The sequence below is a fragment of the Meleagris gallopavo genome, chromosome 4, assembly GCF_905368555.1.
Source record: "Meleagris gallopavo chromosome 4, MGAL_WU_HG_1.1, whole genome shotgun sequence".
Lineage (NCBI taxonomy): Eukaryota > Metazoa > Chordata > Aves > Galliformes > Phasianidae > Meleagris > Meleagris gallopavo.
The window spans coordinates 25,224,147-25,247,825 of record NC_139407.1 but is presented as its reverse complement, the minus strand read 5'-3'; the positions used below and the strand labels follow the sequence as shown (position 1 = coordinate 25,247,825).

Below are 23,679 nucleotides of genomic sequence, written 5' to 3'. Positions count from 1 at the left end.
AGGCAGGGCACGTTCAAGGACACTAGGATTGGATTGAAGGAAAGAAGAAAGATATATCAAATGGGAGAAGGGAAACTTTCAGAATCATATTGAAGTGTTGCAGAAAAAGTGTAGTCTTGACCATAGAGAACAAAATAGAGCATAACAGACTACAGCAAAGGATAATATTGGCTTGAAAGAATATGAACTTGCTGATTTCCGACCTACATGAAGAAAACATAACATAGCAAATCATACTGACAGCTCAAATGTGGATTATTATCTCTATGGATGATTCAGCCCAAGTGAGGTAAATGGGGTGTCAGAAGGAAAGGAGGAGGACTGAGGTTCCGAGAGGAAAACACCTCACATCCATGTCCCATCCTTTGAAAACAAGGACTGTCACAATGCTATTGTACACATTGCAGCCTGTACTCAAATTAGGGGACCTTTAAGCAACAAAAATCTTACCTTCTGGCATTGCCAAAGTTCCACATTGGTGTTATCTGCAGCCCCAGTGGTGGCACCCAGAGCCCTGCTCTTTCTCAGCAAGTCCACACATGGTGTCAGTGCACAAAGTGCACCATCTCCAAAAACTTGGGCTTTTTTTCCTCCTCTTCCCTTTGCTTTCTGCAGCTTTTGCAGATATAAAGAGGCTTCAGCCATTCACTGGGCAAAGCAGCGTGTGGGGAGCAGTGAGCAGCACTGGATGTGGCAGCAGCTGATGGGACAGCACTGGATACAGCAGCAGTTGATGCTGCAACAGCCCCAAACCCATGCTCCATTAGCACAAGGCACAGTTCAATCCTCTTCCCCATTCTGGTTCAGCACAGGGCCAACACATCTCTTCTGCAGTCAACAGAAGAATAGAATGGATTTCCTCTGGGAATCTTCACAGCAAAGGGACTGCTGCTTTGGGATCTGCAGACAAAACACACTCCAGGCAGCTAGAGGGCATTACTCCATGAGCTCCTCAGCCAAAAGGGACGCAGTCAGGATAAATATTCCTGTGCAGAATAAGAACAGGAGCTTTCTCCACAAGGCTGTTTCCATGCCTTCCCATTAAAATTTAAAATAATCCCTGTGGAGGAAACCTGGATTTTTTTTTGTTTGGTTTGTTTTTTGTTTTGCATACTCAAAAACAAAACAAAAAAAACCTTCTCATATTACTTTCTGATCATCAGTGATACCTCACTCTGGGTGCCTAAGAAAAGCTCTTAAAGCCTGGTGAAATCTGTCTGGGCTGAACAAGGAGCCCCATGTTGTCACTTATGAGGAGGGTGGTGAGGCACTAGCACAGGTTGCCCAGAGAGGTGGTGGAAGCCCCATCCCTGGAGACACTCAAGCTGGAGGTGCTTTGAGCACCTGATGTCGCTGTAGGTTCCTCAATCATTGCAGGAGAGTTGAGACAGATAGCCTTTAAAGGTCCTTCCCAACTTAAACAATTCTATGGTTCTACAATTTAAGTTACTGCTATGACTTCAGTGTTACTTCGCTTGATCCTCATATTAACTTAGAACCTTACTCAAAAGAAAAAAGTTTACTGATGATTTCCCCTTAAGTAGGTTGCAGTGTTTTGCAGCACACGGGTCTGTTTTCTCCTTGGACATGCCTCCAAAGCCAATGGCTGCTTCCATCACCCATAATTCCCTCTTGTGATCCATTCTCTATTTATTTGTAACACTTTCCTAACAGTTACCATAGAGCAGTGAAAAAATTGAGAGCACATTTTGTGAAATTGGGCAAAATGGTGTCACCCAGAAGAATGTTGTGAATTGTGCTATCGTAATGCTACTAATTGAAACTTAACATCAGTAAGCCAAGGAAGTAAGCTTAACTTTAACAGCATACTCAGTCACAACTTGGTCAAGTGTCTGAGGGGCAGCCACGTGCCAGGAGCAGACCGAGAACACACCAAAACAGAAGCAGTGTGAACATTGTAGCTCTCTTCTGGCTGTATTGTTTTTCTCTCACCCAGAACTCTGAGGGATTATGAAGGCTTCTGTAAGCATCAAAGTTGATGTCAGTGTTCAACGCAACATAAAGCTCTGCACAGCTCCCGTGTTCACATGGGACTTATTGAGCAAAGTCACATCCTACATGGAACAGCAGTGGTACTCCTAGGTAGAAATAAATACATTTATGCCACTTCACATGTTCATCGAGGCAGCGGTGTGGGATTTCTTCTCATTATTTAGACATTGTTTTGTTCCTATTAGTTCTGATAGCAGCTCTTCTACTCAAAATAACGTGGCTGTAAAGTTAAAGCCAGTGACAGCAAAGAATACCTCATGGATGTCATGGCTGTGTTAGGCTGCATTTCCCTGCAGGCCTCATCTCCAACATGGAAGGCTGCAATCTGAATTCAGTATCTGTAAATGTTAAGAATTAACACAAGATATCACCTCTCTCAGATTGAGTTCATAAGATGTCCATCCAGCAGCAGCCAAAGTTCCGTTCGCATGGCGAACTCAGGATGCAATGAGAGATGGTTCAGAGGGAAAACTTGGAAGGAACTGTATGACCTCTGACAGTCCAGGTTTTTTGTGAACTTCTAGTGTGTTCTACATCTTGTTGCTCATATATACAAATACACGTGGAAGACATGTGAGGAGAGCTGAGGTCCCGTGGTTTGCTCAGCCCAAAGGACTGTCACGATGGCATTGTGACAACTCAACGCTCAGCCAGCTCCTGACAGGAGAGGGAAGGTGTCACGGTCCCGTGGAGGTTCCACAGCAAAATACCATCAGCAGCTGAACTGTGGGTCCCATCTCTGCCAACAGACGTCCTTCTCACGTCCATCCCAGCATCACCTTACCCAGCAGCCCTTCAGTGTCCCGAGGAGCCACTACCCAAAGCGGAACTTTAGCCGGTAGCGGCCGGGACCGGGGCTGTGCCGTGACGTGGCCATCTTCTTGGGCGGCGGTGGTGGTGGGGGTGGCTTCTTCTCAGGGCGGGCGACGGTGAAAGCCAGCTGGGATGGAGGGGGCTGCCGGAAGCGGGGCAAGAAGTGTGTGGAGACGTGCTGGGGACGGGCACGAGGACTGCAGCCCCTCTTGGCCTTGCCCCGCTTGTTGAGGGCCACGTACCACTGGCGGCCGGAGCGCTGCCCACGGTGCACGGCCGAGGCATAGGTGTTGTAGCTGTTCTCCTGGAAGCGCTCACGGAACTGGCACTCAGCAGTGAAGCGCGCCTGCAGGCAGAGACAGAAGTTAGCTGGGGGGCTGTCCCCACCCAGACTCCTCCTGCCCATAGCACAGTGCTTGTTCTCCCAAACTGTTGCTCTGAAACTGGTGAGGGATGCACGGAGAGCATCCTGGAGTCCAGTAAACCTCCACCATTCTTAATACCTCCCCTGTGGGACTCCACAGGAAAATCCTTTCCCAGAATTGGGATCATGTTGCAATATACTTTCCCAGTAGATTTTTCCCTGTGTAATACCTGGAATAAAATCTTTTAGTCTCTGCCTGGAAGACAAACCGTCCCACTGATTTCCTTGTGCTTTCCTGACTTTTTTTTTTTTTTTTTTTTTTTAAATGCACCTGAAGTGCTGCATCTCCAGGTGCAACCCCTATGCTCACCTCCCTGCCCCATGGCACCCTCACTGCTAGGTTTAGGGCTGACCAAGGTTCCTGGAAAGCTGTAAACCCACAGAGTTACTCTCAGAGCAGCTCCAGGCCTGCAGGCACGGCTGTACCACAGTGCAGCACTGTGGCACCGCAGCGGCTCCGCATCAAAGCATGGCTGTGAGTGACGGGCACAGAGCTTGCTTTGTGCATTGGGCCATGAAATAACTTTATCCCACCAAGGCCAGGAGGAACAACAGATGCAGGCTTTGCATTATCGGTGTTATCAGCCCAGCCATCCTCAGGCGTTTGGGTCAAGTTTCTACAAATTGATGGCTTTCATCAGAGGAAGGCACCATGTCTCTCTCCAAGGATGCTCCTGCAACATGGATTTGACACACACAGACTGAGGCCGAGTTCCTTGCTGCATTTTCACAGAAGCATAGAATGATTCGAACTGGAAGGGATCCTTAAAGAGTATCCAGTCCAACTCCCCTGCAGTGAGCAGGGATCCCCAACAGCTACATCAGATACCCAGAGCCCCTCCAGACTGACCTTCAATGTCTCCAGGGTTGGGGCTTCCACCACTTTTCTGGGCAACCTGTGCCAGTGCCTCACCACCCATATTGTAAAAGACTTCTTACGTCCAATTTAAGACTTTCCTCTTTTAGTTTGAAATCATTTCCCCTTGTCTTATCACAAGAGACCTTGCTAAAGAGTCTACCCCCTTTCTCCTCATAGCCACCTTTTAGATACTGAAAGGCCACTGTTTTGTCCACTCCTGCTCTGCCCATTTTCCATATTTCTCCCCCACACAGCCATCGTTGCTCTCCCAGATCCACCCTGCTTAGATGCAGCAAAGCACTCACCTTCTGGACATCCCCAGGAGACATGTCCCCATAGAACTCAGTGCAGAGCAGCACTGAGAGTGAGTGAACCTCACTCGATGGCACCCTGTGGGCTTGGGTAGCCCCAGTGCATCACCAACACTCGTGTTGCAGCATCACCAACACATGGCAGGCACCTACATGCCCCAAGCACTAGTGTGTGCACGCAGTTGTTGCAGCACCGGTACTGTGCTGGACGCACTGGGAATACTCACACTTGCGTGGAGTTTTCCTTTCTTTGACATAGCTAGAAATTTGTTGCTGAAAACTCCTCGGATTCCAACGATCCCCTGAGAGACAGCAAAGATTTCCAGAACGCCTAGGACGACAGAAAGCTCAGAATAAATCACATTTCTTTTTGCATCAGCGTGACAAAAATAAAGCAGAAGTCTCACGGCTGCATTTCTCCAGCAAAAGGCCCCGCTCCTCAGCAACCGCCTCTGCGCGGCTCTGCTCCTCCTGTGTCCCCAGCAAGCAGCATGACGCTGCGGCTGTGGGGTTTGGCTTATTCCACTCCTTATTTCCCAGCCGGTTCCCCGAGCCCGCGGGGGACAAGCTGGGGGCCGAGGATGCTCTTATGCACGGCTTGGGCCAGTGCCGACAGATCGCAGGTTCGGGAAGCCCCATTTCTCTCCGAATTTCTCACCTGTTCTCAAGCAGGTTTGTCCCCACCCCAGCCCCGGGAGCCGCGGTTCAGAGGATGGTTTGGGACAGAGAGAGCTCCCACCCGGAGAAACCTTTCTGCTTCCGTACGGCCAGCTGCCACGGCCCCGACCTCCAAAACGCGGGCAGGAAGGGGCCCCGGCCCCGGCACTCACTGAGCGGGCTGGCGGCGTGCGCGCCGTCCACGCGGCCGTCGGGGTGCAGCTGCAGGTGGAAGCCGATGCCCACCCGGCAGTACAGCCGGCCCCGCCGCCGGCCCGGGCCCGCCGCCGTCAGGGAAGAGGGAGAGGAGGACGAGGAGGAGGAAGGCGCGGAGTGCCCCCCGCCGGGCACCCGCTCCCTCCGGCCGCGAGCGGGCAGGGCGAGGAGGAGGAGGAGGAAGAGGAAGGCCGGGCGCATGCCGCCGGCGGGAGGAGGAGAAGGAGGAGGAGGAGGAAGGGCGGGAGGAGGGCTCGGCATCCCGCTCGGCCACCCGGCACCGGCGGGAGGGGGCCGCCCCCGCCGCTGGCAGCCCGGGGGGGCCGCACCTGTGCTGGGCCGAGCAGCTCCCGGCGGTGCGGGGCGCGGCGCTGCCTCGGGTTACGGCGGGGCCCCCCCAGGGCCGCCGGGCCGGCAGAGATTGGGTTGCAGCCTCGCCGGGAGATGACAGCCGGCAGCTGCGGGGAAGGAGCCGGGGCCGACCCCTCCCGTGTGGGGCCCCGGGGCTGAACACGGAGCCGGGGGTGGGGGGGCAGCGGCAGCATCCCTCATCCCCAGTGGCCCCGAATGCCATCCCACCTCTTACCCCTACTCCTGCTTCATCGCTGCCCCACACCCCGTGGGGACGGTCTCCCCAAACGCACCCCCCATTCCTCCACCCCCTATCCTCCCTCTACACCCCTAAAGCTTCTGGAAAAGCCCTCCCCTTCATTCATCCCATACCCTTCCGTTTGCCCAACAGCACTAGAAAATCCCACTGCAGGGCCATCAGGGGGGCGGGGGGTCCCAGGGGTCAGGTTCACAGGAAGCACCGTAGGTGACCTTCAGCTGTGAGGAAGAGGAAGATCACTGGAGGAGGGGGGGAGGCAGGACAACACATGCTTGAGGGTGGCACGCATAGTCCTGCATCCGTATCTCTATATATACTTGTGTCTATAAATAGAATCATAAATATATATACACATACACATAAATATATAAGCAGGCAGACACACAGATACACATGTTGCATCCATTTCAATATGTATAGAAGTAGAACTGCCCCTATACTTAGAGGCCATACCTGCAGGAGGGTTGGAGTGCTCAGAATACTCTTCCTTTTTTGCTGTTGCAGCACTCAGCCCAGTGAGACCCATTTGTTCCTCTCATCCACAATGGGATGTGGAGCTGTTGGGAATTGGTGCATCCTCACGGAGCATCCATGGCCTGGAGGATGATTTACCCTTGTGAGGTCCATGCAGCAGGGAAGGGGGGAAAAAAAATAAAAAAAAGATAGAAGAAGGCGGCTTGATTCTAAATAAATAACAAACCCTAATAGCCCACTTCCTGCAATAATCCAATTTAATTGCCTGTGGCAGTTGCAGCCCTTACACACACACACAGCAGCGGCCTCTGAAGGCTGCAGCTGAAGTGCTGCTGCTGCCTGAATTATTCAGAGCTTGGTTACAGAGCAAACTGCCAGTAGACAGAAAGATCTTTATGGACCCAATCCCTGTGTGTCCCATTCCTGAGGGCTCCGTACCTGTGGACTCTATCTTTGCCTCTCCCATCCCTAGAGGTCCCATCTCTAACCCATTCTTGGTCATCCAATTCTCATAAGTCCCAGTCCTAATGCACTGGGAGCACTGAGGAGCAGCACCGCTTGTGCATTCTACAGCTATGCCACCATCAGGACTTCAACGAGGCACAGTGACCCCAATGAACACAGACAAGGACAAAGACCCGAACAAACCCAGAGCAGTCCTTACATAAAGAAATAAACGTTCCAGAAGTCCTAAAGGTGTAAAGAAGCCCCTGTTGCACACTAGACATATTTTCCAGCTGCTGTCAGAGCATCACAGTGATTGACAGAAGCTCTGCAGGGATCGCCCCCTCTGCAAGTGAGGCTCTGTGATTTCGGCCACGAAACAGAGAAACTAGAAATGACGGGGTAGGGAGGACGAGAACAAAACGCAACACGTAAAGTGGAGAGCACTGCACCTTCACCTGCAAAGCCGTCTCTCCCTCTATAACCTCTCCGGTAGCGGCTCCGCCTGAGCTCCAGGGGATGCCCGGGGCTGAGCCGCCGCAGCCCCGCTAGGTGGCAGTGCGCGCCCGTGCACGGGCTCTAACAGAGCCTAAAGCATTAACCTCACCCATCCTCCTTTCCCCCCCAAATATCCCTACACCATCCCTCAAAATCCCTTAAATTCCCCCCAGATCATGCCCTAAAATCTGCCCTAAAATCCCCCGAGCATTAGGAGCGCCCTCAGTCTGGGCGGAGCTGCTCTCATTGGGATGCAATGAAGCGCAGGTGGTGATTAAAGTGTAATGAAGTGCAGGTGTGGGTGTGTGGCGGGGGGGGGGGGGAAGTTTGGGGGACAGCTCTTTGAGAGGTTTCCATTGCGAAGTGCTGCGCTGGGGGATGCGAGGGAGTGGGGCAATGGGTTAGAGCAGCTTTGTGCGGGGGGAGTGGAGGATGGAGGCGATGGGAATATGGAACGGACTGTGCGGAGAGGGAAAGAGGAAAAAGAAAAAAGAGGGGGAAAAAAAGGGGGGTGGGGGTGGGGGGGGGGAGAGGGAACAAATGAAGAAAAAAAGAAGACAAAGAAAGAAGGAGAAAGAAAATACAGTCTGGGGAAGAAAAATAAAAGTGGGGGAAATAAACAAATAAAGGAGTACTCAGAGCCCCAAAAGCAGTGCGCTGCAGAACGCTGGGTGCAAACGGGACTCCCCTCGCCGGATGCGCAGTGCCCAGCATTGCTCCCAGCATCGTGGGAGCTCTACGGCAGCGCCCACCTCTCACTCACGTCTCCCTTACAGAACTCGCCCCCACCCTCCCCCCCACGGACGAGCGCTTCTCAGGGCTGGTGATAGGGGTACGGTGTGGGTCCCAGCCTCCCCCCTTCCCGTAGAGACGCGGGCACGGCCGCACCCGGGGGCTGAGCCCCAGCGCCACTCGAACCGTGCGTGGGACCGGGAGCGCTGCGGGGCTTCAGGTGGCATCGGCCGGGGAGTGGCACTGTGCCGGGAATGGGGTATGGTGAGGGGGAAGGGGGAGAGGGAAAGGGGAATGGGAAAAGAGAAGGGAAAATTGAAAAAAGGAAAGGGGAATGGGGAAAACAAACAAACAAACAAAAACAACAAATGGAATAGGTAAAGGGGTGAAGGGAATGGGAAAAAGAAATGGGAGAAGGGAATGAGAAAAGAAATGGAATAGGTAAAGGGGGAGAAGGAATGGGAAAAGGAAATGGGAGAAGGGAATGGAAAAGGCAAGTGGGAAAGAATAGGAAAAATGAATGGGAAAAGGAAATGGGGAAAACGAAAAAAAAAAAGGATAATGGGGTGGGAAAAGGGAATGGGAAAAGGGAAAGAAAAGGAAAATGGGAAAATGGAATAGGAAAACCGGGGGGGGGGGGAGGAAAATTGAATGGAAAAAGGCAATGAGAAAAGCGAAAAAGAAAGAAAATTGAATGGGAAAAGGGAATGGGAAAAGTGGAAAAAAAGGGGGGGAAATTGAACGGGAGAAGTGGGGGAAAAGGGAAGGGGGAATGGAAGGGGGAAAATACAGTGGGAAAATGGGAAAGGGACATGGGGGAACAGAAAGGAAAAAGGAAAAGGAGAAAGGGAAAGGAAAAAGAAGAAAGTGGAAAACGGGAAGAAGTAATAAGGAGAATGGGGAAAAAGGAGAAACATGGAAACATGGAAAAGGAAAAGGGAAAAGGAAGGGAGCGTAAAGAGCTAAAAAGGAGTGGGGGAACAGAGTAGGAAAGACTGAAAAGGGAAAGGAAAATAAAAGAGAAAGAAAGAACGAGGAAGAAAAGAGGGAGGGAAGAGAGGGCAAAAAAAGAAAGGGAGGAAGGAGAAAAGGGAAAGGGCCGGAGGTGCGGAGGGGCGCGGAGCGAGGCGGGGGGCGCGGAGGGACCGTCCCCGCGGCCCCACGGAGTAACTGCGGCTGCGTTGCAGAAAATAAATCATTTATTGTCAAAGCACCCAGCGCACCCAGATAGACTATAAAGTTTAATAAATCTTTTCGGGGGGTTGGGCGGGCCGGGTCGGGCGGGGGCATGAAAAGAAACACGAAACTACCGAGACTCCATCATTCACGGGCACATGTCACACGCGGGCGGGCGGCGGGGACGGGGCGGGCGGGGACGGGGCGCGGAGACCCCAGCGCGGAGCTCGGAGCCCCGGAGCGGAGAGGGTTGGGGGGGGTCCCGTCCGCCGTCCGCCGTCCGCCGCCGCCGCAGCCCCGCCCGGAGCTCCGTATCTAAAATAAAACCTTTACCCTGACATAGAATTATTCTTACATCTAAACCATAAGTGCTTCATAATTTAAGTAGAAACGTATGACAAATGCATCAATATGTTGCAATATATGACATTTCAAAAAATGTACTTTAAGTCATTTGCTTTCCTTTTTTTTTTTTTTCTTTTCCCGTTTTTTTTCCCCTTTTTTTGTTCGCCTTTTTCTTTTTTCTTTTCCTTCTTCTCCTCTTTTGCCGTTTTTCTTTTTTCCCTCTTTATGCTCGTCGCCCTCTTTTTGCCTTTTGAGTCCATTTTTCTCATTTTTTTCTCCATTTTCCCTTTTTCTCAGTTTTTCTCAATTTCCTCAAATTCTCTAATTTCCTCCATTTCCTTGGGTTTTTTTCTCATTTTTTCTTTCTTTTCACTTACGTCCATTTTTCTTCGTTATTTCCTTTTCCTTTATATTCTCCCCTTTTCTTCTATTTTTCTCCATTTTCTCAATTTTCTGCATTTTTTCCCAATCTTTTATCCGTTTCTCTCCATTTTTTTCCATTCTTCCCATTTTCTCAGTTTTTCTCTATTTTCTCAATTCCTCCCCGTTTTCCCAATTTTCCTCCGTTTTCTCACTTCTCTCAACTCTATCCCTTTGGTCCATTTTCTCACTCTTGTCCATTTCTCTCTCTCTCTCTCTCTCTCTCTTTTTTTTTTTAATCCATGTTTTCAAATTCTCCCAAATTTCTCATTTCTCCATTTTTGTCCGTATTTTCCCCAATTTTCTCAATCTTTTCCTTTTCTCCATTTTCTCCGTTTTCTCCATTTTTCTTATTTTTTCTCCATTTTTCTCCATTTTTCCTTCTCAGATTCTCTCCGTTCTCTTCCTTTTCTCCATTTCTCTCCAATTTCTCCCCCCTTCCCCTTGCCCCCTTCCCCCCTTGCCGCCCCGCCGCTAGTTGTGCGAGGTCATGTGGCGGGAGAGGTGGTGCCGCTCGCGGAAGGACTCGTTGCAGATGGGGCACTTGAGCTTCTCCTCGCGACGCCGCTTCACCAGCGGCTCCAGCGCGTACTCCTTCTTGTGGTGCGAGCGCATGTGGTACACCAGGTCCGACGTCATGCGGAACGACGCGTTGCACTTGGCGCACCAGTTCTGCGCCGGGAGGCACAGCGACGCGAACGACGGCGGCAGCAGCGTCAGCGCCGACGGCAGCTGCAGCTGGAGGGGCCCCACCGCGGCCGCGGAGCTCTTGGGCCAGAAGGCGGTAGCGTAGAGGAAGGGACTCTGCTTGGCTCCCGCCCCGCCGCCCGCTCCCTCCTTGGCGGCCAGCTCTGCGGCGTAGAGGCGGCCGGCGGAGGGGCCGTCGGGGCACGGCTCTCCCAGCGCGCCCAGCTTGGGGCCGAGCGGCAGCGGCGGGAAGCAGCGGGCGGGCTGCGAGAACGCGCTCTTCCTCTCCTCCGCCCCGACGGCTCCCGCCGCCCCGAGCTGCGGCACCGAGCTGAACGCGCTGCCCCGCGTCGCCGCCCCGTTTCCACCGCCTCCTCCGGAGCGGGGACACAGCGCCGGCTCCCCCCCGCCGCCCGCCGTCGGGGCCGCGGGCGAGGAGCGCTCGGGGCCGTCCTCGGGGGCTGCGTCGGGCTCGGGGCCGCGCGCCGCCTTCTTCACCTCGACGAAGGCGCTGCGCTTTGCCTCGCCCGTCTCGGGGCTGGGGGGCGCGAAGAGGCGACCGCTTTCCTCGGGGCCGCAGTAGGAACCGGCGGCGCGGAACTGCTGCTGCGGGGCGCACACCGGCTCCTCCTTGGGGGCCGCCGGCAGCCCCGGGCGCTCCGTCGGGAAGCGGCCCCGCGCCTCCTCTTCCGGGTACCGTCGCTTGGTCCCTCCGCCAGCACCCTCGGGGGGAACGTCGGGGCGGCGCGGGGGATTCTCCAGCTCCCGGGCCAGGTTGTGGAAGTCCGTGGAGGGCTTGGCCGCCCCCCCAGCGCCGCCGTCCGGGAAGGGGTGAGGGAGCGGCTTGGCGAACTTGGCGGGCTCCGGCTCCTTGGCGGCTGCCTCCTTGCCGTCGGGGGGACCGCCGTTGGTTCCGTGCAGCCGCTTGGGGCAGCGGAAGCGCAGGTGGGCGGCGAAGGGCAGCTCGAACTGGAAGCGCTGTCCGCACTCGGGGCAGGAGAACGGCGGCGACCCTGTGCGGGACACGGGGAAGGGGACGCGCGCTCAGTCCCGGGCCGCTCGGAGCCGCCGTCGGGGAAGGGCACCCCGCACCCCCCGCCCGGCCTCTTCCCCTTTTTTGGGGGGGGATTTTTGGGGGGCACCCACCGTCGGGACCCCGCGCGGGGCCGAGTAGCAGCAGCTCGGCGAGCTCCTTGCCGTACCACACCAGCAGCTCCTCGTCCTTGGCGATGCGGCGCAGGGAGCGGTAGAAGAGTTGCCCGCTCTTCACGTAGGCCTCCAGGTTCTGCTCCTGCCGCTCGCGGGCCGCCTGTACCAGCCGCAGCCACATCAGCCCCTCCGCAGAGCCGTTGGCCGCCGACGTGTCCACCTGCAAAGGGCCGAGTGTCCGTCGGGGGTTCCCCAGGGGCCGTGGGGCCGCTCCGCCCGCCTCGTCGGCGGCTCTTACCCGGAAGATGTAGGGCACGGTGCGCTTGTCGGTGGATTTGAGGGCGATGAAGGCGATGCTGTCGTAGAGAGACGTGTGGCTCAGCACGCACGGCCCGAAGATGGCATTCTCCGGGATGTCGCAGGTGGTGTAGACGCTGGTGAAAATGTCCGTCAGGCACTGCTGCACCGCTTTGGCCTCCCCGTCCCACGGCCCCCGCGGGGCGTCCTCCATGGCTGCGGGAGGGGGGAGGAAGGGGGGGGAACAAACACACACAGAAAAAAAGCCACAAAAAAAAAAAAAAAAGAAATTATAGATATTTATAGAAGTAGAAATCAGAAGGAAAAATGCGAGTCATCACGCTGCGAAAAAAAATAAAAATCAAATAAAAATCACAAAAAAATGAAATGATGGATGTTTACAGAGATGTAAATCAGAAGGAAAAATGCGAGAAAAAGTCATCGCGGTGGGGAAAAAAAGGGCTCCGCGCAGGGGATGCGGCCGCCGCCGCAGCCGCCGGGATTGTGCGGGTTCGGGTGGGGAGCGTGGCCCGGCCCAGAGGGTTCGGAGAGTGGCATTGTGGCTGACGGCAGCCACCTCCCGCTCCGAGAGGGAGCGTCTGGCTGCGCATTACCATAATCCAGCACTTTCCCTCCGAGATGTAATTCAAAGCAGAGAACGGAGGTAATTCTTTTTACCCCGACACGCGCTCCGCAGAGCAGCTCCGCTGCCCGCGCGAGATCGGGTGGTGCGGGATCCCACTCTGCGCTGCGCTCCCGCGGAGCCCCCTTCCTCTCGCCCCGCTCCTCTGAATTCCGCCCTCCCCACCTCCACCGAACGGATCCCCGCGAACCGCCCGCTCCGGAGCCGCGGGACCCGGCCCCGCTTCCCGGGGACACCGCGGCCACGTCCCCCCGCTGAGCGGCGGAGGGTGCCCGTCCCTCCGCGGGATCGGGGACCGGGAGGGGGCCGCTCCCGGTGCCCCCCCTCCTCCGCCGTCGTTGCGGCGCTGCCCGGCCCCATCGCGCCGACCTCCGCAAACGAAAGCTGCGGCTGCGGGCGGCCTCCGCCGAACTTTCCCCCCGCCGCCTTCCGCTCTCCCCCGGCCCCGCGCAGCCCCCGGCTCCCCGCGGCCGCCCTTTGTCCGGGGCCGGCTCCGGGCATTGTTCCCTCCGCCACTCACCGGGGGCGGCGGGGCCGCGCTCCACGCCCGGCGCTGGCACAAAGGCGGCCGCCGGCTCCGTGCCCCCCGCTCAGCGCCGCTCCATGGCCCGGCCGAGTGCGCTCCGCGCCGCGCAGATGGACGCGGCGCAGTGAGTGAGTGGCAAGCAGACACACACTTTTTGTTTGCCGCACATAATCTGCCCAATGACGCGTGACAGCCCACGTCCCCTCCCTTTAACCCCTTCGGGGGACGCCCGCTCGCCACCCGTCCGCCCGCACGGCCCTCACCTGGCAGCGCGCTGGGACCCCCCGAAGCTTCGGGACCCGACGGTCGCCCCCGGAGGGCAGCGGGGCCGCCACCGCGGGGACGGAACCACCGCCGCGACAGAGTCGCTGCGGGGACGGAGCCACAGCCGCGGGGACGGAGCCACCGCCGGGGCGGCCCCGACGGCGCTGCTGCCCCCGCGCACCGGGATTAAGGACGGATGGGGGATGAGGGATGGATGCGGGATGAGGGATGAGGGATGGATGAGGTATGAGGGATGCATGCGGGATGCGGCCGCTCCGTGCCTGAGGAAGGGTTCTCCCTCATGGAGAGCTTTCTCCGCTCCAGTCCTTACCGCCGTCATTTCGGACCCGCGATGGATTTAAAAAATAAAAAGTAAAAATGGAAATAAAAAGGCGAAAGTAAACAAAAGGCGGCACAAAGCCCCTTCCAGAGGGGAGCGGAGCGCTGGGTGCAATCAGAGAGTGGCGGGTGCGGGGCTTTCACATTCACTTATCCGCCGCGTAATTACGATTTTCCCTGCATTAGGATTAAGGGCTGCCCGTAATGTGCTTTCAACATTTATCTTATTAATTCCACAAACCCAACGGCTCCTCAACGGGGATTGCTATAACATTGCCGATACGCGGCAATTCGGAGCTGTTTCGGAGGTGCGCGGTTTTTGCGTTATATATTTTTCTTCTCTTTTTTTTTTTTTTATTTTTTTTTTTCCCTTTCCTTTAGCCCCCTCTGCTTGGCACGCAGCGCCCGACCCGCTGCCATGCACCGGGGAGCAGAGAACCGAATCATCCTTTTCCTTTGCCACAGTTCGAAGGGGCACCGCAGAAGGAGCAGTGCCCGAACCGCTGCGACGTCGCCACGGCCGCCACCAGCCCCGGGCTCGGCGCAGAACTGCGCGGAATTTTGGGGTGTTTGGGGGCATTTCGAGGCATCTTCGCCCTCCCCCACTGCTTTTGGGTCCTGTGTGCTGCGGAAGGTATCTTTGGGAATACTTCTCTACAGCGTCACCCGAGAGCCCCATGCGCTATCCACGGGAAAATTTCTGCGTGCAGAGCCGCGGCCCCGACGGGGCGGCCCGACCCACCCTCCGAGCGGTGGTGAGGCCAAAAGCAAAGAGTGGAACAAGCTCTGAGCTCCGCGTTCCCGTGTCTTCGACCCGGAGCTGCCACCACGACACTGGCACCCCCGGAATCACTGACAAATATTCACGTCTGCACTCAGCACTGCGGGTTTTTCTCCTCTGTCAGCACTGAGCTGAAGGATGAAGGGTGCACGCAGTCCCCCCCTAGCCCTCACCGTTCTACAGCTCAGCTCCCTGCCCTCTATTCATGCCCCCTGGTTTCGGCTTCCCACAAGTGCACGGGGCAAAGACGTGGGGCCCAGGGCCGCACCACGTTTTCACTGCAATGTGCCAACCCCAGCACCCAGGAGCTCCCCTTTTCCTCTGGGGGTGAAGACAGAGGGGCAACAGAGGGATGGACAGAGTGATGTGGAGGATTCCAGCAGGGATGGAGCCCGCAACTCCCCAAGATTGATTTCCCTCTGTCATAAATCTCAGCCCGCTGTCCCCCTGCCCACCCAAGCATGATGAAGCCCTTTTCCATCGAGTATTCAGCACCGGAGCAGCACAGCCCGCCCGGCCCGCAGCCATCTGCTGCTCCGGGAGCGGAGAACAGCGGCCACAGAGAAAGGGCCGCGCTGTCCGGACCGCTCCGGGACAAACGACAGCGCTGAATAGCGGCCACAGCCTCTGCCTCGCTCCGTGCCTATGGAGACGGAGGAAGAAAAGGAGCATTATAGCGATGCGACAATTGTAACACGAGCAAAAGAAGAGGCACCCAAAGGGCAGCGCTGCGGCGACGGAGGGCCCCGGGTGGAAGGGTACTGCCGGGTTTATAGAGACTTTCACTGCTTTTCGATCGGGAGCCAAAGAGTCGGGGGACAACCCCCGAGCAGCGGCCGCGGGACGCAGGTGACGACTTTTCGGGCTTTGCGGCATTTCTCCCCAATTCCTCCCCCCCGTCCCGGCCGCAGCAACCTGCAGGGTGAGCGCTCGCTTCCTCCGATGGAGGGCAGGAGAGGAGAGCCGACGGCTGCGGCCGCGGCTCAAGGGGACCTCAGCACCTCCCACCCGCAGCCACCCACCGCTGTGATGTCCTCTCCCCCTCCCCCCCCCCGCCCTCTGCTCGGGGTTGTGGCACAGCGCTGCCCCTTCCTCGTGTTCCCCGACGTGCTGCTGCTGCTTTCGTGGGCATCAGCCATGTGCGTGGCTCATCCCCATTCCCGATACCAGCGTTCCTTCCTTTTCTTTTGCCCCCCAAGTTTGCTTTTCCTCAACGTATTACACGCGTGGCTCCGCGCTGCTTGCACAATGTTTTGCGTGATCTAATATTCTTTGTTCCAAACTGCAAAAAAAATCTAAATAAAGACTATAGTGTGTCGCATCGGTATAGGCATCAGCTCGCGCTTCCCGCGGCATATGGTACTTCAGAAGCCATATGTACCACTGTTTAGTGATTCTGGCAAAGAGGCGCAGAATGGTGAAATCCAACTGCCAGGATTTCTGAAAACAAATATGTAAATGCTCCAGTGCTTTTGTTATTCATAACATACCTCTAACACAGCACATACAATATGCTGTTCATTCTGTAACTAGTGTACTACTCAGCTATATTTGCTTCAGACCTCAGTTTTAAAGATTTTTTTTCTGCTCTGTATGATTCCTCCATGCTTTCCATCTACATCCATTTAAATTGGCACTTGGAAAAGGGGATTTTTCCTTTTTTTGGGGAGGGTGTGGGGGGTAAGAGGCGTGCATATCTATACAGGCATCTAATAGTGGAACAAAGAGCCATGCAATTGCAGCATCCCCTTGGCACAAACGGTGGAAGGAAGCAGGGGAAAGGCACTGCTTGCAGGTCAGCAGCTGGAGCGGGGCAAGCATCCCAAGGAAGGTGATGCTGAACCTTTGGGGAACACCAGGAAATGAAGGGGATTTGGGACACCAATCCCACAGAGCATCCCATCTGATCCCACAGAGTATCCCTACTTGTCTTTTGTGTTTGTTCTTTACAATAATGGGGTGACACACTTAACAGCAGGCACTGTTGTCATACTATGCAAGCAGAGGTCCCAGAGTATCCTTATGCCATCATCCCTCTGCACCTGGACACACATTCCAGGTCCAGCATCTCTGTGAAGAGCTTGTGCTGTGAGATGTAAGCCCTCAGCTGCTCAGCCATTTGCACACCCCGTGCGAGCGCGTGGAATTTGTATTTGTTGGTATTCACCTTAGTAGGAGAATGCATACCTTAGATCGATGTCATCACAGTTTATGGAGATCATCTGTGACACGGTAGCAGCTCAGGACTTCAGTTCCAGAGCCTTGCAAGTGCCACTGCCCTCCCACATGCATGAGTGGGGCTGTGAAGGGGTGGGACACCTGGCACGGGTCCTGGGGCTGAGTCCCACCCTGACTACCTTTCCAAACCTAGAGAGCAACTTCCACCATACATAAACTCCAGCATTTTGGAAAAAAAACATCCCCAAATCTTGACCATCCACATGGCAGAAAGCTTCCTATTTTTCATTGTGTTGGTTCTTACTCTCAACCAACATCTGCCACTATGATTATGGTCTCTAATGAGCTTCTAAATCACATCACAGCATTCTGTGCTGATGAGCTGCAGTCAGTAACTAAGTGTTTCACATCTTGCAGGAGGAAACATTTCCTACAAAATGCTGAGTGCTCGCAATTCTCCCAACACAAAAGGTGAGAAACTGTTTTTTTAGCATGTCTTATTTGGGGAAACCCAGGAACTGAGTGATACGTAGAGAGATTTGAGCCTGCCTGCTTCACATATAGCACAGGTAGAAAACAACACAGAAACACACCCCCAAAAGAAGACAGCAGTTTCAGGGACTGTCCTTAGCTGTTGACCTCCTTAGAGCAGGCAAGGGAATCCAGAGAGACCCATGGACAGCCAACTGACCCACAGGGATGCAAGGCAGCTTTCTGGTGTCAAATGAATGCATCACAGCTCCTTCCTAGACTCTCTTCTAGCACACAACCAGAACCCAGCTTGTGTGGCACCACCTCAGCATGGGCTGAACTGGGTATGGCATGTACATCCAGTCCTGTCTCAGGAGACCTGGGATGCAAGAACATAAATTTATTCATCTTTTTACAGGATGTATATGATTTCTCATCAGGTCGGTTATGATGTGATGACTCCTCATGGGTGACTCAGGCTTTGTCTTCCCCTTCTGCTCCAGCAGCTCATGGAAAGAGAAGTGAGGAGGGCTTGGTTTATAGCATGATTTTACAGAGATACTCCTTACTTCCTGCAGATAAGGATGCAAGCCAATCCATCCATAAGCTGACACCTGCTTTCAGTTGGGCACAAAGCATCAGTCTTCCCCTCCTCCCCACCACCCAGGAAGACCATTCAGGACATGTCCAGTTCAGCAAGACAATGCTATCCTGCACAAATAGGGATGCAGGATTCCTCTCTACCAGCCAAATCCGAGAGAAATGATGATCCACCCACACAGTTTTTGTCTTAGGAAGCGGTTGAGTGCTAGAAAGATAGCAAGGAAGGTGTTGAAAAGATGTTCTTCCATTTCTTCTGTACTGCAGGCACCCAAAACCCAAGTCCATAAAATGGCCCTGGAACTGCAACCATCTCCAAGATTTCTTGGAAGTTTGGGAGCAGGAAATCCCAACGGGCAAGCAAAAGAGCAAGGCAGTACTTCCAAGTATGCAGGAGCAGGAAGCAGACAGGACACACACACCATGGTGTGTCTGTGCTATGAGGCATCTTGGCTGACAGCCGGGTGAGGTGCCTGTGAGGTGACTCAGCACTGTCCCTGGCACAGGATGTGAGTTCCAGGTGAGCTAATCTCTGCCTTGTTTGCACAGCGTCTATGGGAGTAACACACCTCCCAGCCTTGGCTCGGCTCACCTATGGCAGGAGGAAGAATTCAACACAAGTGCTAGAACATTGCCGTATCTGAAGGGCGTGTAATACTCTAGGTCTTTTTTTGCAGTCATCACTATATACCAGTTTTAGATATTTACCCAATCTGTTGCTACTTGTGCCACACCCAGCCAAGATGACAGATTCCTGCTGGCCTTGGTAAACAGGGTAGCGGCTGCCAAAGCACCATAAACATGAAATGTGGATCCAGCTGCTTCACTTGCTGATCTCTGGGTGAAGACCTCTGCCCTTCCTGCCTGTTACAGATAATTGCATTTACTGATCTGCCAACATCACCACTCAGAATGAAGCCTAGACTCCCAGGCAACACTGCTCCGCTCCCACATGTAGTAACCACACAGTTATAGAAAGAAAAACCCATAACTTCTTCAATTATAGAAGATAGCGTATGTCAGGACTGCCTACTGCATTGCACAAGCTGACTTTTCTGAAGCTGAGAATCTGAGGAAGAGGTAGTTTAGAGTCACCAAAAAAAAAAAAAAAAAAAAAAAAGTAGAACCCAACCTAAACACCAGTTAAAATGATCACAACCACCTCCCTTTCATCCATCAACAAACTCTTAACCTTTGGCAGACAGGAGCTGCTACAGGTGCAGGATTGATGCACACCTGGGCACTGGTGCTGCCCACTTGGCCACGGCCTGATCTTATGCAGTCTAGACAAGCCACCTGCTCAACATATAATAAATAATCAATTCATATTCAAACTCTGGACTTCAATATGCTAAGCCTCAAATGCCTCCCAAGGTACCAACTGCACGACCTTCCCACCCTGTCTCTGCCAAGGAAGTTGCTTCAAGATCTCCGTGCCACAGTGCTTCTCTCTTCTCTATCAGGTCAATACTCCCTACTTGGAGATTTGGACCAGAAAACAGAGCAGGAGCTCACACTGCAGACCCCACTCCTCATCCTCCATGCCACTGGACTCTAGCTTTTACCTGTGAGTAGCAATTCACAAAACCTCCACAAAACAACCCTACACAACCCTATCATACCTGCCTGCCTCCTCCAGCTGCCCATTGCCTTGGCCACTGCAGGTTCACAGTTGCTCCATGAGAGACACGTAGAGCTTTCCTTGCACAGCCCAAGTCTCTCCAACAACACCCTCACCCCCTGCAGGAGCAGCCAAACTCATTGAGCCAAGCCCCAGGAGTTCTGTCCCACAGCTGCACTGCATTCCCAGCAAAAAAGAAAGGGGACTTAGGTGTTGCCTCTTATAATCACAGACCCACCACCAGCTGCTGTGGGCTACACCCTATCAACAAAAAAACCCCACAAAACTCTCTTTCAGGCCTTCAAACTCCAATCAAAGCAAGGTGTTTCAGTATGCCCTGTCACAACACTGAGCTGTGGGGCAGCATATGCAATGCTGCTCTCCGTGACTGTGGCTTGCTGGTGATCGTACGCCGGAAGAGTGTTGCACAGATGACTTCACGAAACAAAATTAAGAGTCATGCATCAGAGAGGACATTGCCACAGCTCTGGCGTAATTAGGAGCCATCATCATCAAGCACAGGAAATTGGCACATCTGCTTTTTCAGGCTGTCGGGCACGCTGTCAGGGGGAGCTGTGCTGCATCTCTGAGCCTTGCAAAGCACAAACATTTATGCAGGCTCCCCCAGAACAGTGGTGTATGCAGTTTTTCATCATTTATCCTCCCAGTGGTTATGTTCCCTTTCTATCCCTAGTCCCTGCAGGGAGCACTGATACGACAGCGCCATATTCTTTCTTTCCTCCATCCCCAAAGAGCTTTGGCTTTAAACCAGCATAACTCCACAGAACAAAAGTTACATTTCTGTTTAATGCACCCGAGATGGGTTTGCTTCTTCCCCTTAGAGCAAGCAGCAAAGCCCCAGCAAGTTCCCATGCCTTGGGTGGATGCAGGCTTGCAGTATGAAGACACACCACTTTTTCTTTCTATTCTTTTTCCCTTTGGGTGCCCACTCAGAGATGCATTGTTCCCTTGATGGGATATGCTGAACTGCTGCCTGCTGTGGCCATGCGTTGTTTCCCAAGAAGACCAAACAGGGTCACTGCAGCCCCAGAGTTGTGCAAAAATCCCATCTGGAGTCATCCGTTCCTCAGTGCTGCTCCCAGCCAGCAGCCGCTTCTGGCATAAGACTTGATTTTTCCATCATGCTTTTTTTTTTTTTTTTCCCCTCTCCCAGGCCAAGGCTGATTTAGCTGCACGCTGTGAGGTTTGCACTGGGATAGCACACACCTTCATCTTCCTTTTCAGTCTCTCTGCTCATGTGGGAAACAGTGCTGCGTGTCCCTGTGCAGACTTTGTGTTTAAAAATCAGGAACCTTCTCTGCTTTGCTGAGACTAGGAATAGTACCACTCATCACTGACAGCAACTAAAGGCCCATTGTGCACAGCTCACTAACACATCTCCATATTCTCATGTGGAAGCAAACACAGTGCTGACATTCAGGTTTCCTAGTTCTTGGACTTGAGAGTTGGCTTTCTACCTCTGTGTTTTTGGCTATGTATTTCCAGTGGGTATCACAAACTGTTTTGGTCTGTTGGAAAGCGGTGACTATTCAGGAATTCTGAGCTTGCATAATTCCCAGATTTGTCTGGACAGATATTTTCCATCTGGATGATATATGCAGCAGTACACGGACATGAGTTCCTGTGTTATTTAACGCTATCCATTTTACTTATTCATTTATACACTGATGTGCAGAATGCAGGCAGACCATGGGCTACATCTGTAAGGCAGAGGAAGGATTTGTTTGGATAATCCTCCAGCGTACAGCTCCTTGATGATGGCTACACACTGTACAATTCCTGGACTCACTGTGTCTGCTCTTCTTCTTTGCAAAGGGTGAGAGTCGGTGTTGACAGCCCAAGTTGAGTTGCCTTGAGTCACAGAATCATTAAGGCTGGAAAAGACCTCCAAGATCACCAAGTCCAGCTCCACCCCATCCCCACCATGCTCAATGACCATGTCCCCCAGTGCCACACCTCCAAGGTTCTTGAATACCACCAGTGACGGTGACTCTCCCACCTCCCTGGACAGCCTGTGCCACTGTATCACTGGTCCTGTAAGACAGAACTTGGCAGCGAAGTTGTACTGGTCTCTGCATACATCTTCCCTGTCAAAAGTTCTTGCTGCAGTTGCGGGAGCACTGCCCAAAATGCTCCCACAGGCAGCTGATTCACTGTCAGACAGAGGTCTCCTGGTGCAGGCAAGGGCAGCAGGAACCCCTCCTTCTGCTTCAGGGACCCCTTCTGCTGCCGCTCTTCGTTAGCCTTTGTTCATCCCTGCAGCAATGGAGGAGGCAGGGAAAGAGGTGGGAGAGAGAATGGTCTGATGGGTTCTGAGAACTAGGCAAGGAAGATGCTTAAACACAGCCAGAGCCAAATCCATGTAAATATCCACAAACTACTGCCATGTGCTTTCCGGTCCATCTCTGCTTCATCTCACCCCCCCCCCCCCCAGTAAAGCAGGCTCATGTTATCCGCTGCTTCAGCAGAAACCACAGAGTGAGAGAGGAATTTATACACACTTGGAACCTGGGAAGGAGCAGCTTCCGGCTGTCACAGACCTCGGACTGGCAAGGTTGGATCTCTGCAAGCAGCTGAAGCAGTCTCCAACAGCTGGATGATGTGACATATCCTCACAAGGCTTGGGAGGGCTCTGCAGACTGAGCTCAGCTATGTGTTGAGGACCCTCTGCTGGGCCTGCAGAGAGAGAGAGGTCAGTGCTGCTCTGCAGTCCTTAAATGCAGTGGATTTACAGCCTTTGCTTTTGCCACATCTTTGCGGGTGCTCAGCTCTTAATCTTCTGTGTTTTGAACACCCACAGGGACTGTAAAATGCAGCTCACTTGCCCTTTAGCCTTGCTAGCTCACAAATACAAAGAATTTCATGCGCCAGATCCTTGGTGGATGTAAATTGTGCTTGTGTGGATGAAGCTTTCAGCCATTAAGTTACAGAAGTGCGATACAGGAAGGATTGAATTTCAGGTGCCTTTCTCTTTTCCTTTCGTATTGCTGAGCACATTATATGGCATGGAGCATCTCTTTGGTGACCACAGGTATTCCCCCACCCAACTTCTGCTGTCCTTGCGCTATTTCTGTAAGGGATAGTATTTATTTACAGATCGAGGTTATTTATAAGTATGCAGTAGGGAAACAGAAAGTAATTGTTTGATGTTATTATAGGGGAACTATGTTGTGATTCAATGTAGCAAGAAAATACTTCAAATTTTGTGTGGAGTCCTGTGTTTCCAATAACCAATGCAGTGTATGAAACCTGTCTGCTGGAAGTGAGAAGACTAATGTCAGAGATACCAGCTTTGCCAGCTCATCATAGCTGTGGCTGACGCAGGGTCCTTCCCCTATCTTGTCACATGAATGATGTTGACTCAGAGATGGAGGGTGCATGAGGATAACAAACTGAACTATGCCTTGTCTTTCCCCTGATGGACAACCCCATCGATTCACTGCTTCCGTGATGGATGCCATGGTGGAATGCAAGCTGGGGTAGAGCTGAAAGCTCCAGCACATTATTTTGTTAGGAGAACGTAATGCATCCTGAGACCAGGGGAACGTCAGGCTGAGTGTTAGGAAAAGGTTTTTCACTAGGGGGCTGTGGGCATGGAATAGTTCCCCCAGGGCAGATCATGGCATTGAGCTTGCCAGAACACAAGAAGTGTCTGGACAAAGTTCTTAGTAATATGGTCTGATTTTTGAGTGGTGCTGTGTGGAACCAGGAATTTGACCCAGTGACCTTTATGTGTACCTTCCAACTTGGAATATTCTGTGATTCTATGATTTCATGAGACAGAATGCTGAGCTGAGCCCCAACCAGAAAAGTACTGAGGACTGAGGAGCTGGAGAGCTATACACCTTTGGCTCTCCACCATTGGAGCTTGGAATGCAGTCCACTAAAAGCCAAAGCTGCCTGGATTAAAGGCTATTGAAACAAAACAGTGAACAAAAGAATAACCCTTTTTAATTCCAATCCCATTGGTTGCTTGTCACATCGTGCTTGTGGCAAAAACTCTGCAAAAGAAACAAAGAAATAGTGGATAGACAATTATTTTTAACTTGGGAGATAATTTTGGTTTATGCAGCTTGTGGCTGGAGCTTTTCATCAGAGAAAACTTGCGCA

At 53.3% G+C, this 23,679-nt stretch overlaps 2 protein-coding genes across 2 annotated transcripts; both read right to left on the bottom strand.

The window, feature by feature from the left end:
• Positions 1 to 456: 456 nt before the first annotated feature.
• On the bottom strand, positions 457 to 5,509 carry FGF5 (fibroblast growth factor 5). The gene is made up of 3 exons (XM_085221913.1): positions 5,251 to 5,509; positions 4,648 to 4,751; positions 457 to 3,172 (listed from the first exon to the last, which is right to left on the bottom strand). Exons 1-3 carry the CDS (start codon positions 5,492 to 5,494, stop codon positions 2,828 to 2,830), a joined length of 693 nt encoding a protein of 230 aa, XP_085078039.1. The 5' UTR covers positions 5,495 to 5,509; the 3' UTR covers positions 457 to 2,827.
• A 4,760-nt stretch (positions 5,510 to 10,269) lies between these two features.
• Positions 10,270 to 13,426, bottom strand: PRDM8 (PR/SET domain 8). Its single transcript, XM_085222506.1, has 4 exons — positions 13,289 to 13,426; positions 12,127 to 12,341; positions 11,826 to 12,048; positions 10,270 to 11,692 (listed from the first exon to the last, which is right to left on the bottom strand). Exons 2-4 carry the CDS (start codon positions 12,337 to 12,339, stop codon positions 10,467 to 10,469), a joined length of 1,662 nt encoding a protein of 553 aa, XP_085078632.1. The 5' UTR covers positions 12,340 to 12,341; positions 13,289 to 13,426; the 3' UTR covers positions 10,270 to 10,466.
• Positions 13,427 to 23,679: the final 10,253 nt, after the last annotated feature.